General features: G+C 49.2%; 1 protein-coding gene across 3 annotated transcripts in view; it reads right to left on the bottom strand.

Annotated features, from left to right (window-relative positions):
- Nucleotides 1-14,158, bottom strand: part of NSF (N-ethylmaleimide sensitive factor, vesicle fusing ATPase) — a 90,539-nt gene that overhangs the window by 47,652 nt on the left and 28,729 nt on the right. For all 3 annotated transcript variants that reach the window (XM_065039888.1, XM_065039889.1, XM_065039890.1), the window contains 5 exons: nt 13,957-13,996; nt 11,009-11,175; nt 8,770-8,877; nt 8,241-8,316; nt 4,912-5,067 (listed from right to left, as the gene is read on the bottom strand). In XM_065039888.1, the coding sequence (XP_064895960.1) occupies nt 4,912-5,067; nt 8,241-8,316; nt 8,770-8,877; nt 11,009-11,175; nt 13,957-13,996 (547 nt within the window). The remainder of the gene's footprint in view (nt 1-4,911; nt 5,068-8,240; nt 8,317-8,769; nt 8,878-11,008; nt 11,176-13,956; nt 13,997-14,158) is intronic.

The following is a 14,158-nucleotide window of genomic DNA, read 5'->3' as shown; positions in this document are numbered from 1 at the left end:
TAAGGGTCATTAAGCGAGAATTTCCTCTGACCTATAAGACAGCCTGTTGGTGGTAAGTCAGGAACAGGAACATTCAGGCTCACTGCTGGGGATAAACGGAGCATTTAAGAGAATAAGGGAGTGTTTGGGTAACAATGGAAAATACTCAGTTAAATCCCAGAATCCCAGAATGTCAGGGGTTGGAAGGGACCTGGAAAGCTCATCCAGTGCAATCCCCCCATGGAGCAGGAACACCCAGATGAGGTTACACAGGAAGGTGTCCAGGCGGGTTGGAATGTCTGCACAGAAGGAGACTCCACAACCCCCTGGGCAGCCTGGGCCAGGCTCTGCCACCCTCACCAGGAACAAGTTGCTTCTCATCTTCCAGCGGAACCTCCTGTGTTCCAGTTTGCACCCATTGCCCCTTGTCCTGTCCCTGGTTGTCACCAGAAGAGCCTGGCTCCATCCTCCTGACACTCCCCCTTTCCATATTGATCCCCAGGAATGAGTCCCCCCTCAGTGTCCTCTTGTCCAGCTCCAGAGCCCCAGCTCCCTCAGCCTTTCCTCACACGGGAGATGCTCCACTCCCTTCAGCATCTTGGTGGCTGCGCTGGACTCTCTGCAGCAGTTCCCTGTCCTGCTGGAACTGAGGGGCCACAGCTGGACACAATATTCCAGACACGCTCAGCATCAATATTCCAGATGCCCTGTGGCAGCGAGGTCTTCTGGATGGTGTTAAAACCGAGTTTTTTATTTCAAGGCACCTTCCTCAATCCACAGAGAAGGATTTATTTCCACTTGTAGGTTATTAAGATTGTTAAGAGTCGAGTATTGGGTGTTACAGCATCTCCAATCGATGACTGTGAAGCCGTAGCCTGAAAAGCCACCAGCTTCAATCCACGGAGGTCCCGTCATGGTTCCAAAGTGACCGTCCCCCGCATTCCCAGACCTGCAGCACATCCAGCAACAGGGACCTGACCTCGCTCAACACCAAACCCTGTAAATGGTTTTAGTGGCAGTATTTTTCACTTCCAACGGTATCCGTTCTCTCCAGAGCCGCACAAGCCCAAACCCCCGTGGCGGAGGCGGCAGATCCGCGTCTGGGAAAAGCGTGGGCAGAGAGGAAAGTCAATTGTCCCATTTTCCAGCGCAAGGTTTAATGACCAGCTGGAGCTGAGTTAAGATTTCCTTTCTTGGCTAAACCAAAGATTGCAGGACCGGAGCAGCATTTACACCCTCGAACAGTATGGTTAACTAACGCCGTGCTCCAAACCCTGAGCATTCCTTGGAAGTTCGATAAACCACACGCGAACTGCGAGCGATTTCTGCAGGGGCTGCACCAGAGAGCAACAAAATCCTTTTGTTTTCCCCTTTTCCCAATAAATTACACACAAAGGTGAACAGCTGTCACATTGACATTTCAGATCTGAAATATAGTTACGAACAAGTTATAACTAAGACAAAGAAAATGAATGTCAGAAAGTTGTGTTTTGTCACATTTCAGATAAGCTCTTTAGCCCTGGGGTTAACCAGAGCTCCTGAGCCTTGTTTGGAGTCAAACTGCTTCCCAGAAAAGTGTTTCTTTGTGTAGTATGTGTGTAAACACGCACAAGTAAGGCTATATGTATTTATACAAATAATATGGCACGCCTTTAATTCATTGCCCAGGGTAATCAAAATACTCGTGGTCCTTAAGAGAGGCTTTTTCTTCCTGTATTAAGCAACACGGGTTAACGAGAGGAACATTCTGAGCGGCAAAGAGGCTCCACGGCCTCACCCTCCTCTGCAGCAAAGTCACCAACGCACAGCGGTACAAAGCGCCCGGTCACCAGGTTAATTCGGCTAATTCAGGTTAATTCGGCTAATGACAACACCAAGGGAACGGAATCAGAGTCTGACACGCAACTTCTTAACTGCCAGGGATGTGGAATACGGGAAGCTGCAGCAAAATGCAAAGAAGCTCTAATTATCTCTAGTCTATTAACGTATTCCTCATCACAGTCACGTGACACCAATGAGAATTCACAGAATCCCAGAGTGTGAGGGGTTGGAATGGCCCTAGAAAGCTCATCCAGTGCAATCCCCCCATGGAGCAGGAACACCCAGATGAGGTTACACAGGAAGGTGTCCAGGCGGGTTGGAATGTCTGCACAGAAGGAGACTCCACAACCCCCTGGGCAGCCTGGGCCAGGCTCTGCCACCCTCACCAGGAACAAGTTGCTTCTCATCTTTCAGTGGAACCTCCTGTGTTCCAGTTTGCACCCATTGCCCCTTGTCCTGTCCCTGGTTGTCACCAGAAGAGCCTGGCTCCATCCTCCTGACACTCCCCCTTTCCATCTTGATCCCCAGCAATGAGTCCCCCCTCAGTCTCCTCTTGTCCAGCTCCAGAGCCCCAGCTCCCTCAGCCTTTCCTCACACGGGAGATGCTCCACTCCCTCCAGCATCTTGGTGGCTGCGCTGGACTCTCTCCAGCAGTTCCCTGTCCTGCTGGAACTGAGGGGCCACAACTGGACACAATATTCCAGGTGTGGTCTCCCCAGGGCAGAGCAGAGGGGCAGGAGAACCTCTCTGACCTACTGACCACCCCCTTCTAACCCACCCCAGGTCCCATTGGCTTCCTGGCCACAAGGGCCCAGTGCTGGCTCATGGTCACCCTGCTGTCCCCAGGACCCCCAGGTCCCTTTCCCTACCCTGCTCTCTAATGGTTCATTCCCCAATATAAAATGGAACCAAATCCCACAGTCTAAATCTTTCACCGTGACATATGGTCACAGCCAAGGACTCGGCATCGCAGCCATTAATAGATTTGATAGTTGCTTCAAAAGGTAAAAATATTTCAAGCAAGGACGCCGGTCCCTCCAAAGAGCAGCGGGCAGCAACATTTCTGAACTGGATACGAGTGTCCAGGGAAAAGCTTTTACTCCTATAGCAAACATCATTTCTCTCTCCGCAGAGCAGCTAAACATTTAACAAACTGAAGATTTTATATTCTCAAGCTGAGGCAGAGAAGTTACAACTGCTCACGGCCACAGAAACCAACATCAGCCCCCAGAAGGTCTTGGCTACCGGATCGATACCAAGTGAAAAGGCAGGAGAGAGAAAATCGTGCACTAATTGGATTCGGCCCCCAGGGTTTCTTCAGCGTTTCTCTGTAAGTGTCCAAACCTCTGAGAACAGACCTAATGCACTCACAGGGCTGTTTGACTCAACATCAGTTCCACGAGCGCTGGAAACGGAGACACTCGACACACACACAGGACGGATCTTCGGATGAAAATCTGGTTTGTAATCAAAGTCTTGATTGCTTCATTTGTGGGGAGAAATGTAAACACACACAGAAATTACACAGCTCCACGTTCCAAGGTTAAACACGACCCCACAGAGATTATGTTCAGAGAACGAGGACCAGCTATAACATCCCCAGACACTTCACGTGACAAAATAAGATACCTGCAGCTGCGGATTACTTACTAAAAATTAAAACCTGTACCATTTCTCTGCCTGCCAGCACATGTTTACAAAGTAATGGGGCTGCTCTCCCTTTCCCAAGCCCAAAACAAAGTTATATTTAGAATCTGTGCTTTTATTTCACAAACTCCAAGACGTGCCTGTGCGTCCTCTCCAGCATTTCAAACCTGACCCAGCACAGATCGCACCAGATGCTGAATTTATTGGGCTAACGCTGCGAGAAGGACACGGGTTTATAGCAGAACTGCCAGGACAACAGATATTTAATATACAAGGGTCATTAAGAGAGAATTTCCTCTGACCTATATAGACAGCCCGCTGCCGGTAAGTGAGGAACAGGAACATTCAGGCTCACTGCTGGGGATAAACGGAGCATTTAAGAGAATAAGGGAGTGTTTGGGTCCAAACAGAAAATATTCTATTAAATCTCAGAATCCCAGAATGTCAGGGGTTGGAAGGGCCCTGGAAAGCTCATCCAGTGCAATCCCCCCATGGAGCAGGAACACCCAGATGAGGTTACACAGGAAGGTGTCCAGGCGGGTTGGAATGTCTGCAGAGAAGGAGACTCCACAACCCCCTGGGCAGCCTGGGCCAGGCTCTGCCACCCTCACCAGGAACAAGTTGCTTCTCATCTTTCAGTGGAACCTCCTGTGTTCCAGTTTGCACCCATTGCCCCTTGTCCTGTCACTGGTTGTCACCAGAAGAGCCTGGCTCCATCCTCCTGACACTCCCCCTTTCCATCTTGATCCCCAGGAATGAGTCCCCCCTCAGTCTCCTCTTGTCCAGCTCCAGAGCCCCAGCTCCCTCAGCCTTTCCTCACACGGGAGATGCTCCACTCCCTCCAGCATCTTGGTGGCTGCGCTGGACTCTCTGCAGCAGTTCCCTGTCCTGCTGGAACTGAGGGGCCACAGCTGGACACAAGATTCCAGGTGTGGTCTCCCCAGGGCAGAGCAGAGGGGCAGGAGAACCTCTCTGACCTACTGACCACCCCCTTCTAACCCACCCCAGGTACCATTGGCTTCCTGGCCACAAGGGCCCAGTGCTGGCTCGTGGTCACCCTGCTGTCCCCAGACCCCCAGGTCCCTTTCCCCTACACTGCTCTCTAATAGGTCATTCCCCAACTTACACTGGAACCTGGGGTTGTTCCTGCCCAGATTCAAGACTCTACACTTGCCCTTGTTCTATTTCATTACGTTTTCCCTGCCCAACTCTCCAGCCTGTCCAGGTCTCTGATGGCAGCACAGCTTCCAGTGTCACCCACTCCTCCCAGTAACCATGTATTTCATTCCTTCAGACACTTCACGTACAGCGTTCGGTATTCATGGTTTTTCTTTGTCCCTCTCTAGCCAAATAACAAGAGTATGAAAGACACGGGGGAGCAAACAGAGAGGAAAAGGCTTTGTAAGGCTGACCCCGAAGCGACCGCCACATTACGGCATCACGATCTCAACGCGTCGCACTCACCCATTTGCTCCACGATTTCGGGCGGAAAAACTCGAGAAGCAAAAGCTCGTCGGAAGATATCGGAGAATTCTTTGTCGAGGCCCCCGATGCCCATCTTCTCAAAATTCCAGTCTGGGTTGATGATGGACTGGCGGTTCTCCTTGGTCTTTGATTTACCTACAAAAGAATAAAAGGAGTTGTTATGAACATGTTGCGCAGCAGAATTACAGCAATCAAACATCTCTCTACAACACGGTGTCCAATTCATTTTCACCGGAGCCCCATCAGCCTCGCGGTCGCCTCGGAAGGGCCGAACGTCATTGAAAATGACGTTCGGCCCTTCCGAGGCGACCGTGAGGCTGATCAGAACCCACTATAGATTCCTCTGCACAACCTTGCTGAGCCACCACAAAACCAGCAATAACATACAAATCCAGAGAGAAAGCAAAGATTGAGATGATCCTCAACTCACGCAGAGACGGGATATGTTGTATTTTCTCATACTTACACGGTGCTTTATGGAACTGGCCCTGGGGACCACGATCTCCCCAAATCATCCAGCCCTGCCAAACCCCCACTGTGGATTTTACTGATTCATTCCCTCAGCAATTCTAGAAATACTTCAAGTTGAGCCAAATAATGAGTTAGAATCTGGACATCAGTAAATACACTAAATAAAAGTTCTCGGTTGAATTAGACCGCTGCTCATCTTGGTCTAAACACAACTGGGATCGACACTTCAATTCCTACCGCAGCAAAACAAGAACGTGTCTCTAACACACACATTAGGGACAACCCGGTGGAAGGTGCAACGTGTAGCACTAACACAGTGAGCAGTGGATTCCCTGTTCCAGTGTATTTACCGTCCCTGAGCAGTGGATTCCCTGTTCCAGTGTATTTACCACTCCAAGCAGTGGATTCCCTGTTTCAGTGTATTTACCGCCCCTGAGCAGTGGATTCCCTGTTTCAGTGTATTTACCACCCTGAGCAGTGGATTCCCTGTTCCAGTGTATTTACCACCCTGAGCAGTGGATTCCCTGTTCCAGTGTATTTACCGTCCCTGAGCAATGGATTCCCTGTTCCAGTGTATTTACCGTCCCTGAGCAGTGGATTCCCTGTTCCAGTGTATTTACCGTCCCTGAGCAGTGGATTCCCTGTTCCAGTGTATTTACCGTCCCTGAGCAGTGGATTCCCTGTTCCAGTGTATTTACCACCCTGAGCAGTGGATTCCCTGTTCCAGTGTATTTACCATCCCTGAGCAGTGGATTCCCTGTTCCAGTGTATTTACCACCCTGAGCAGTGGATTCCCTGTTTCAGTGTATTTATGCCTCATTCTCCACCCCAGTCTGAGATCAGATGTTCCTGTAGAGCTGAGCCTGCACCCCCCCCTTCTGGCAGCATCCAAGCACAAGAAAACTCTCTCCTGTTTCCAATCAATCTCTCACACAGGACAGATCTTCACACCTACACACGCCAGGAGGAAGATCACGGGTCATTATATGGTTCTGATATTAATTAGGTGAAATATCCCTGCTTGCTCTATGCAATAAGTTGGATTATGTTGACACTCACCTCAAGCTGTCCCATCAAAACACATTAAAAATCCAAATGGGCTGTAATCACGTAATCACAGGTGTGAACTAATTGTCTGTGTCTGGTGCTCTTAAAACCCGCATCCTTGTTAATATGCTTAATTACAGTCATGTACAGCTCAGCCCACGGAGCTCTGATGGGGGTTTTCAGTGCAATGTCTGGTTGTACTTCCAGATGAAAACATCTGTGTAAGACGTAAGACACGTGGCTACACAACAGCCTCGTGTCTCCCTGGTTTTTGAGCGAGTGAAGCAGAACAGACCACAGAGTCCCAGCCCCAGTCTGAGGGAGGACGGCACTTGAGGGCACCATCAAACCTCAGCATCTGAGGAGCCTCTGCTGCTCCTGCAACGCTGAGGGAGACAAATCCCGCTGTCCCAAGCGGCCGCTCCCCTCACCTCCTCTATTTCTGTGCCAAATCCTCAGCGTACTGAGCATTCATAGCCAAGCAGAGCTGTGCTTTGAAGCCCATTGCAAGAACAAGTATTAAAGCTCAAGTGAAGGCTCAGGTGAGTGGGCAGGCCCACTGGACACGTGTCCCCCTTGTCTGTGCGAGAGCAGCAGCAAAAGCTCACGGACCCCAGGGAGAGAGAACAGGAGAGGAAAGGTTAACTAAGAAAAAAGAGGAGGATGCACCAATGCTTCCCTGATGTCTTTGCACATCAAGATTCGGTTTGTTGAGGTTTTAGAAACTGTCTCTTGAAAAGAAAGCTCATCGTTTTGCTAACAATCTTGCTGTGTAAACGGTTTGTAGGTGTTACCGGTTCCTGAAGAGCAGGACTCTGCGAAGTCAAGGACGCCGCAGGGCTGTCCAGAAGCCGACCCCTCGCCCTCAAGAGGAGATCTCGCTAGAGACAGGATTTTCAGGTGCTTTGCACCCTGAAATTTTCATTACACTTTCAAAAAAATTTCCTATTTCCATGGGGTTTTCATTAGATTTACCTAAAGAGGTGTTGGCCTGTTAGTATCCCCAAAAATACCATTTTCTGATGTTTAAAGAGCCAAAATATTTCAGCTATTACGAGCTGCGGATGTTTGCTGACGCTGCTGTTCCACGGTGCCTTTCTCGCCCAGGCCTGGGGTGCACGGTAACTCTTCTGCTCATCCAGCTCAATCTGCTGTTGTTGGAATCTCTCCCAGTCACGCTCTTCTACTCAGACCCCTGTCTGTTATAGATACACTGCGGTGATAAGCGTGGTGATAACGCACAGAACCACTCCGGTACAGCTGTAGAGCTTCACACTGGGAGGACGGGGATGTTTAAGAGTCTTGAGCATCTACAAACTGCCTTCTACAGGGTGTGACACGTTCCTAAGGGATCACATCCAGTCGTGTCACCTGCTGGTTTAGACACCTGGGACACTGTTGAGGTGCAGTTTTCAACGGATTAGGTCAACTCATGTAACCAGAGAAACAGATTTTGAGGCGTAAAAGTCTCTGAGTGCTGAAAAGCAGTGACAGACCCAGGGAATGGCAGAAGATGTGCCAGGGAGGGTCAGTGGGACATGAGGAAAAGGTTCTTGACCCAGAGGTGCTGGACACTGAACAGGCTCCCCAGGGAGGTGTCACGGCCCAACCTGACAGTGTTCAAGAAGAGACTGGACAACGTCCTCAGACACACGGGGTGACCTGTGGGGTGTCCTGTGCAGGGACAGGGGTTGGAGTCCATGATCCTGTGGGTCGCTCCAGCTCAGGACATTCTATGACTCCATGAAACTTCACGCATTGTTTATGGCTTTGGATACAGTGGCACTTACCAATCAGATTGAGAGAGGAGTTCTCCGCCTTTTCAAAGGCAACTTGACTGTTTCCAAGAACCAAACCAACCTCAATCTGCAAAGGGAGGGAAACAATAACATTAAGCTGTTAGGTTCGACTTCAGATTGTTCCTTAGGCATCACCAAGCACATCTCAGAGGGTGAGAAACAGCAGCAAAAGCTTCACTGCAAAAATAATTGGGAAGAATGTGAAATACCAATACCTCTAAAACAAACATCACTGAATGCACAAGCTCATCGGGTGTAATAAACTGGGTTTTGAAAGTTATTTGTTTAGTTCAAAACCAACGTATTATTTCATTTCAATGAGATGTGGCAAGCAAAAAAGAAAATAAAGTCCTGTCCTTTCTACAGATGGAAAAATCAAAACTGGGCATATCTAGAAGATCAAAAGGCTCAAGAGAGGATGTTTCCATGAGTTAGCACATACAAGGATCATCTTTTGGTGTTTCCCAGCTCTGCACTTTAGTGGGTGCAAACTGGGGAAGATAAAGAGCAAAAAACCCACCTTCTGCTTTTTGCTTGCTCCCGACTCCCCTTTGAGAATGCTGGGGTCCATGGCCTCCATGTCCTTCACCAACAGGCCAAAGAGTTTGTCATTAAAGCTGAACACGAGCTGTGGAAAGGAGAAGCAGAAGGGGATTTGAAGTCATTCAGAAGCTAAAGAGGCTTTTGACAAGGCGACTAAGATTTGCAGAGGTCTAAAGTTTCCCATCCAACAAATCCCATGCAGTTTTTACCTGGTCTGGTGTACTGAACGTGTCCTTTATGTGTCCCATACTTAAGAGTAACAGATTTAAAGTAGCAAAACATGAAGTCAATTGGAAAAACTCAAAGCATAATTCTCCTTCCAAGAAAAGCTGCTCTTTCCCCCACTTTTCTCCCCACCTAAATGTTCTATATCATCTCTCAACATCTTCCTCTCACTTGAAATATTGGTGTTAGGCAAGGAGAACAATTCAGCTCAAACCTTTCTCATCTTTTGCATTCCAGTTTGACAAGGACACCCCAAAACCAGTGCCAGAGTAATGAGGGGCAGCACGAACAGCACGAGAAGTCGGGTGCACCCCACAGAAACGCAGGCTGCCCTACACAATCTCTTTCCTGCAAGATGATACTTTCAACTGATTTAAGATTCAGACCCTGTAAACTACTGAGAGAGACAAAACCTGTCCTAAGAATATGGCAAATTGCAGATGTTTGCAAAGGCAGAGGCCCAACTGCTGCAGAGCTAAAAAAGCTGAATTATAGGGACATCAGCATTCCGAAAACCCCAAGTCAAATGTTCCATGCCTGTTTTACTGCTGGGATAAATGTTACAATAAAATAGGCTGCACTCAAAAGGTGCTGCTGAGAATTCATTAAAACTGGTGTTTGTTTTGATCTTCTATAGAAGGAAAACCAAAGTCACTTCTTGGAAGACGGCAGGAGCTGCCCTGCTCACATCCACCCAAACCACAACAGAGAGAGAACCCGCCAGCTCTCACACCTCAGGATTCTCCTCACAAAGGTTAATTTCACCGAATCGACGGGGTTGGAAAAGCCCTCAGAGATCATCCAGTCCAACCCTTGGTCCAACTCCAGTCCATTGACTAGATCATGGCACTAAGTGCCATGTCCAATCTCAGTTTAAAAACCTCCAGGGCCGGTGAGTCCAGCACCTCCCTGGGCAGCCATTCCAATGCCTGACCACTCTCTCTGCAGAGAATTGCTTCCTAATCTCCAGCCTAAATTTCCCCTGGCAGAGTTTAAGCCCATGGCCCCTTGTCCTATTGCTGATGCCTGGGAGAAGAGACCAATCCCCACCTGGCTAGAACTGCCCTTCAGGTAGTTCTAGAGAGTGCTGAGCTCAGCTCTAAGCCTCCTCTTCTCCAGACTAAACAAGCCCAGCTCCCTCAGCCTCTCCCCATAGGGCTTGTGTTCCAGTCCCTTCCCCAGTCTTGTTGCTCTTCTCTGGACCCGCTCCAGCACTTCAATCTCTTTCCTGAGCTGAGGGGCCCAGAACTGAACACAATACTCCAGGTGTGGCCTCCCCAATGCAGAGTACAGGGGAAGGATCACTGCCCTTGTCCTGCTGACCACGCTGGTTTGGATACAGGACAGGATACCGTTGGCCTTCTTGGCCACCTGGGCACACTGTTGGCTCATGTTGAGCTTCCTGTCCATTAGTCCCCCAGGTCCATTTCTGTCTGACTGCTCTCCAGCCACTCTGTGCCCAGCCTGGAGCGCTGCAGGGGGTTGTTGCAACCAAAGTGCAGCACCCGGCATTTGGCCTTGTTGAACTTCATCCCATTGGAATCAGCCCATTTTTCCAGTCTATCCAGATCCCTCTGCAGAGCCCTCCTGCCTTCCAGCAGCTCCACACTCCATCCCGACTTGGTGTCAATGGTCTCAATCCCCTCATCTAAATCATCAATAAAGATGTTAAACAGGACTGGACCCAACACTGACCCCTGGGGGACACCACTAGTGACCGGTCGCAGCCGGACGCAGCCCCATTCACTCTCTGGGCCCGGCCTTCCTTCCCTACTTAGACAGGGAAGATTTTAAACCCCCCAGTGAAAGTCACAATGGTTCAACTGCTCCTAAATAAACCATTCACCCAATAAACCATTCCTACCTATTACTCACAGGCGTCCTTTGTCAGAGCCAGTGCTGACACATTCCTCAGTATCTCACACACAGGAAAAATAGTATGAACACACACACAGTCCTCAGGGACATTTTAGGATTAGAAGCAGGCGCACCTGCTGGCCCACGGAGAAGGCCTGGCTGTTGAACTGCTGGATGAACTCCGCTGCCATCTTGTCCGTGTCATAGGGGTTGGAGTCGATGCTCTTCTTCTGCAGAAAATCAATCTCAATGGTCATGGTGCCGATGCACTGCTTGGCCTTGTCGAAGGTGTATAAGGAAACTGTTAAAAAAACAACAAAAAAAGGGCATTTCAGAACAGTCAGGTCAGCCTCTAATATTTTAGACATGCTGTAGGTTTGGTCATATATGTTCTTCCATTTTGAATGAGTACTTAATACAACTGAATATATTATTTCTGATAGAGAACATTCTGATAGAGAACATCCTTATTTCTCTAACATCCACAGAATCATTTCAGTTGGAGGAGACCCTCAGGATCATCGAGTCCAACCGCAACCCAACTCCAGCACTGCCCCATGTCCTGAGAACCTCGTCTGAACGTCTTCTAAACGCTGCAGGGATGGTGACTCCAGCACTGCCCTGGGCAGCCTGTTCCAATGCTTCCATGTTCCCTACAAGAGCAAAGATACAGCACATGTATCTCCACTGGCAACGCCTGCACCTCTTTAAGAACTCTTTTAAAAGAGCTCAAACACCATCCAGGCTGTATCTACATCTAAGGGTTTGGATGACAGCTGCAGAAAGCCCAAAAGCGACGCAGAATCCAACTCTCAGCCTGGTTGGGTTGCAGGATCTCTGTAGATCCTCAGCCCAGCTCTGCTCATGCAATAGTGATAGGCTGGAAATGACTATTTAACTTAATTTTCTTCTGTTTGTTACTCATCTGTGATGTTTCCTGTACTGTAGGAAATATTCTTTGCATTATGATGTTTCTTTTGAGAAGTTTTATAGAGAGATTCGGTGGAGCTGGAGAGCAGCTGAGATTAAACCTTCCTGCGCCTGCCAGCGCTGCCCCGGGCTGTGGGGTTTGACGTGTTTATACCCAGAATGGACCTGCTCCAATCTCAGTTTTCTGAGTAATATCAGGAAGAAGAGAAGTGACATCTTCATTCCACCCTCATTTCCCCACATAGTCTCTCTAAGCCAGCCCAGCAGGACACAGAACCCCAGGATCCCAGGCTGGTTGGGCTGCAGGATCCCTGTAGATCCCCAGCCCTGCTCACGCAGGGTCACAGAGCAGATCACACAGGTGGGCCCAGGGGGTTTGAATGTCTCAGAGCAGGAGACTCCACACCCGCTCTGGGCAGCCTGGGCCAGGCTCTGGCACCGCAAAGGAAAGAAGTTTCTCCTCGTGTTCAGATGGAGCCTCCTGTGTTTCAGTCTGTGCCCGTTGCCCCTCACCCTGGCGTTGGGCACCACTGAACAGAGTCTGGTCCATCCTCTGACACCCACCCTGAGATATTGATCCATTGATCAGATCCCTCTCAGCTTCTCTTCTCCAGCTCAACAGCCCCAGCTCTCTCGGTGTCTCCCCATCACAAAGATGCTCCAGAGCCCTCAGCATCTTTGTGTCCCTCCCTGGACTCTCTGCAGTGGTTCCTTGTCCTTCTCAAACTGGGGAGCCCAGCACGTCCCCAGAGCAAACTCACCCCCCTGGAATCGTCACCGCAGCCTCAGCCGTGCTCAGCTCCGCTGCACCACCAAGCAGCGACTGTGTTTAAACTGACATTTAAAGCGCAGTTTTCACATCATTAGGGGAACAAGACCAAGAGAGCGCCCTGGCAAATCACTGCTTTTATGAATACTTCTCCCCACCTGTACAACAGTTTTATGAATCCTTTGTACTCAGCAGGGAGTCATGCGACATTTAGTCATCCTGCATAAAATTACTGAGTTATTTATTTTAATGATGTTTGCACATAGTCGTTAAGTTTGTAGCAATCTCTAGTACAATTACAACCACAAATCTGCTCTAACAAGTTATCACGCTGAACATATTCCCCAAATAACTTTGATACCAAAGAGCATTTCTCTATAAGCCAGTTGGCACATGTTACTGATCAGCAACCAAACGAGGCTGAGAACCAAATTAATTTATGGGTCTACAGGTGATTCTTCAGTTTAAAAAACAAAATAAAAGCAGCCAGCAAGAAGAAATGGCTTCCAAGCAAGATCTGTGCACAGAGGCAAACAGAGCAGCTCCGACTTGTCAGTACGGAAAAGATCCACAGACACGTGAGACTCAAGTACGGATCGAGCGTTACACAGAACATTCTAACCAGTTATTAGTGAAAACATCAGCACTGCTCACAAAGCTCATCCCTCCAGCCACCCCGAGCGCGCTGCTGCATCGGGCAACTCTTAGCACTAAAACTTCCCCAGTCTCAACACTCAAATATAGACGCCAAGAACATCCCCAATGACAAGAGCTGTTTTCTGTTAGCTGGTAAATGTTCTGCAAAGCCACAAGAACAGGCTGCCCAGGATGCGTTAGGTGTTCACATCAAGGAACAAGCGCCAGGAGCAGAGGAAACGGCCTCAAGTTGCGCCAGGGGAGGTTGAGGTTGGATGTGGGAACAATTTCTTCCCCAAAGGGCTGTGGGGCATTGGAACAGGCTGCCCAGGGCAGTGCTGGAGTCACCATCCCTGGAGGGCTGGACAGACGGACATGAGGTTCTCAGGACATGGGGCAGGGACAGGGGTGGGTTATGGTTGGACTCGATCACCTTGAGGGGCTTTTCCAACCAAAATGATTCTGTGGTTCTATCTGCATGTGGACACTGATGCCGCACACAGAGCTGTGCTCATACACCAGCAGATGTCTGACGGTAACAGTCAAAATAATCCTCCAGGTTCTGAAAATGCTAAAAGACTGAACGCCTGCAGACACAAGAGCGACTCCCTTTCGCTAACGAGGGCCCCACGTTACCTGAAGAAGGGCTGAAGACCTAAGCTTTCCAATTCAGTTTGACTTCCGTGTGGAAACAGAGAATTCAGCTTTTATAAATACACATCATGACCGTGCTGCCGTCGGACTTACCGTCTATCTCCTGCCCGATGGAAAGTCCAGCCCATTTTCTCTGCGAAAACAAGACAAAGACTTTAGAACAAATGCCCTCCCAAAGTCGCATCCTCGCTCGGAAAAACAGGCTCATCCATGAGAACCCTGAAAAGCAGCAAAAAAAGCGCAGAACAGGATCTTGCAGAGACCCTCAAATTAACAGGAAGCAAGTAAACGGGGA

Source organism: Columba livia, chromosome 23, assembly GCF_036013475.1.
Source record: "Columba livia isolate bColLiv1 breed racing homer chromosome 23, bColLiv1.pat.W.v2, whole genome shotgun sequence".
Taxonomy (NCBI): domain Eukaryota; kingdom Metazoa; phylum Chordata; class Aves; order Columbiformes; family Columbidae; genus Columba; species Columba livia.
Note: the sequence above shows the minus strand (reverse complement) of the source record. Positions and strands in the feature narration are given on the sequence as shown.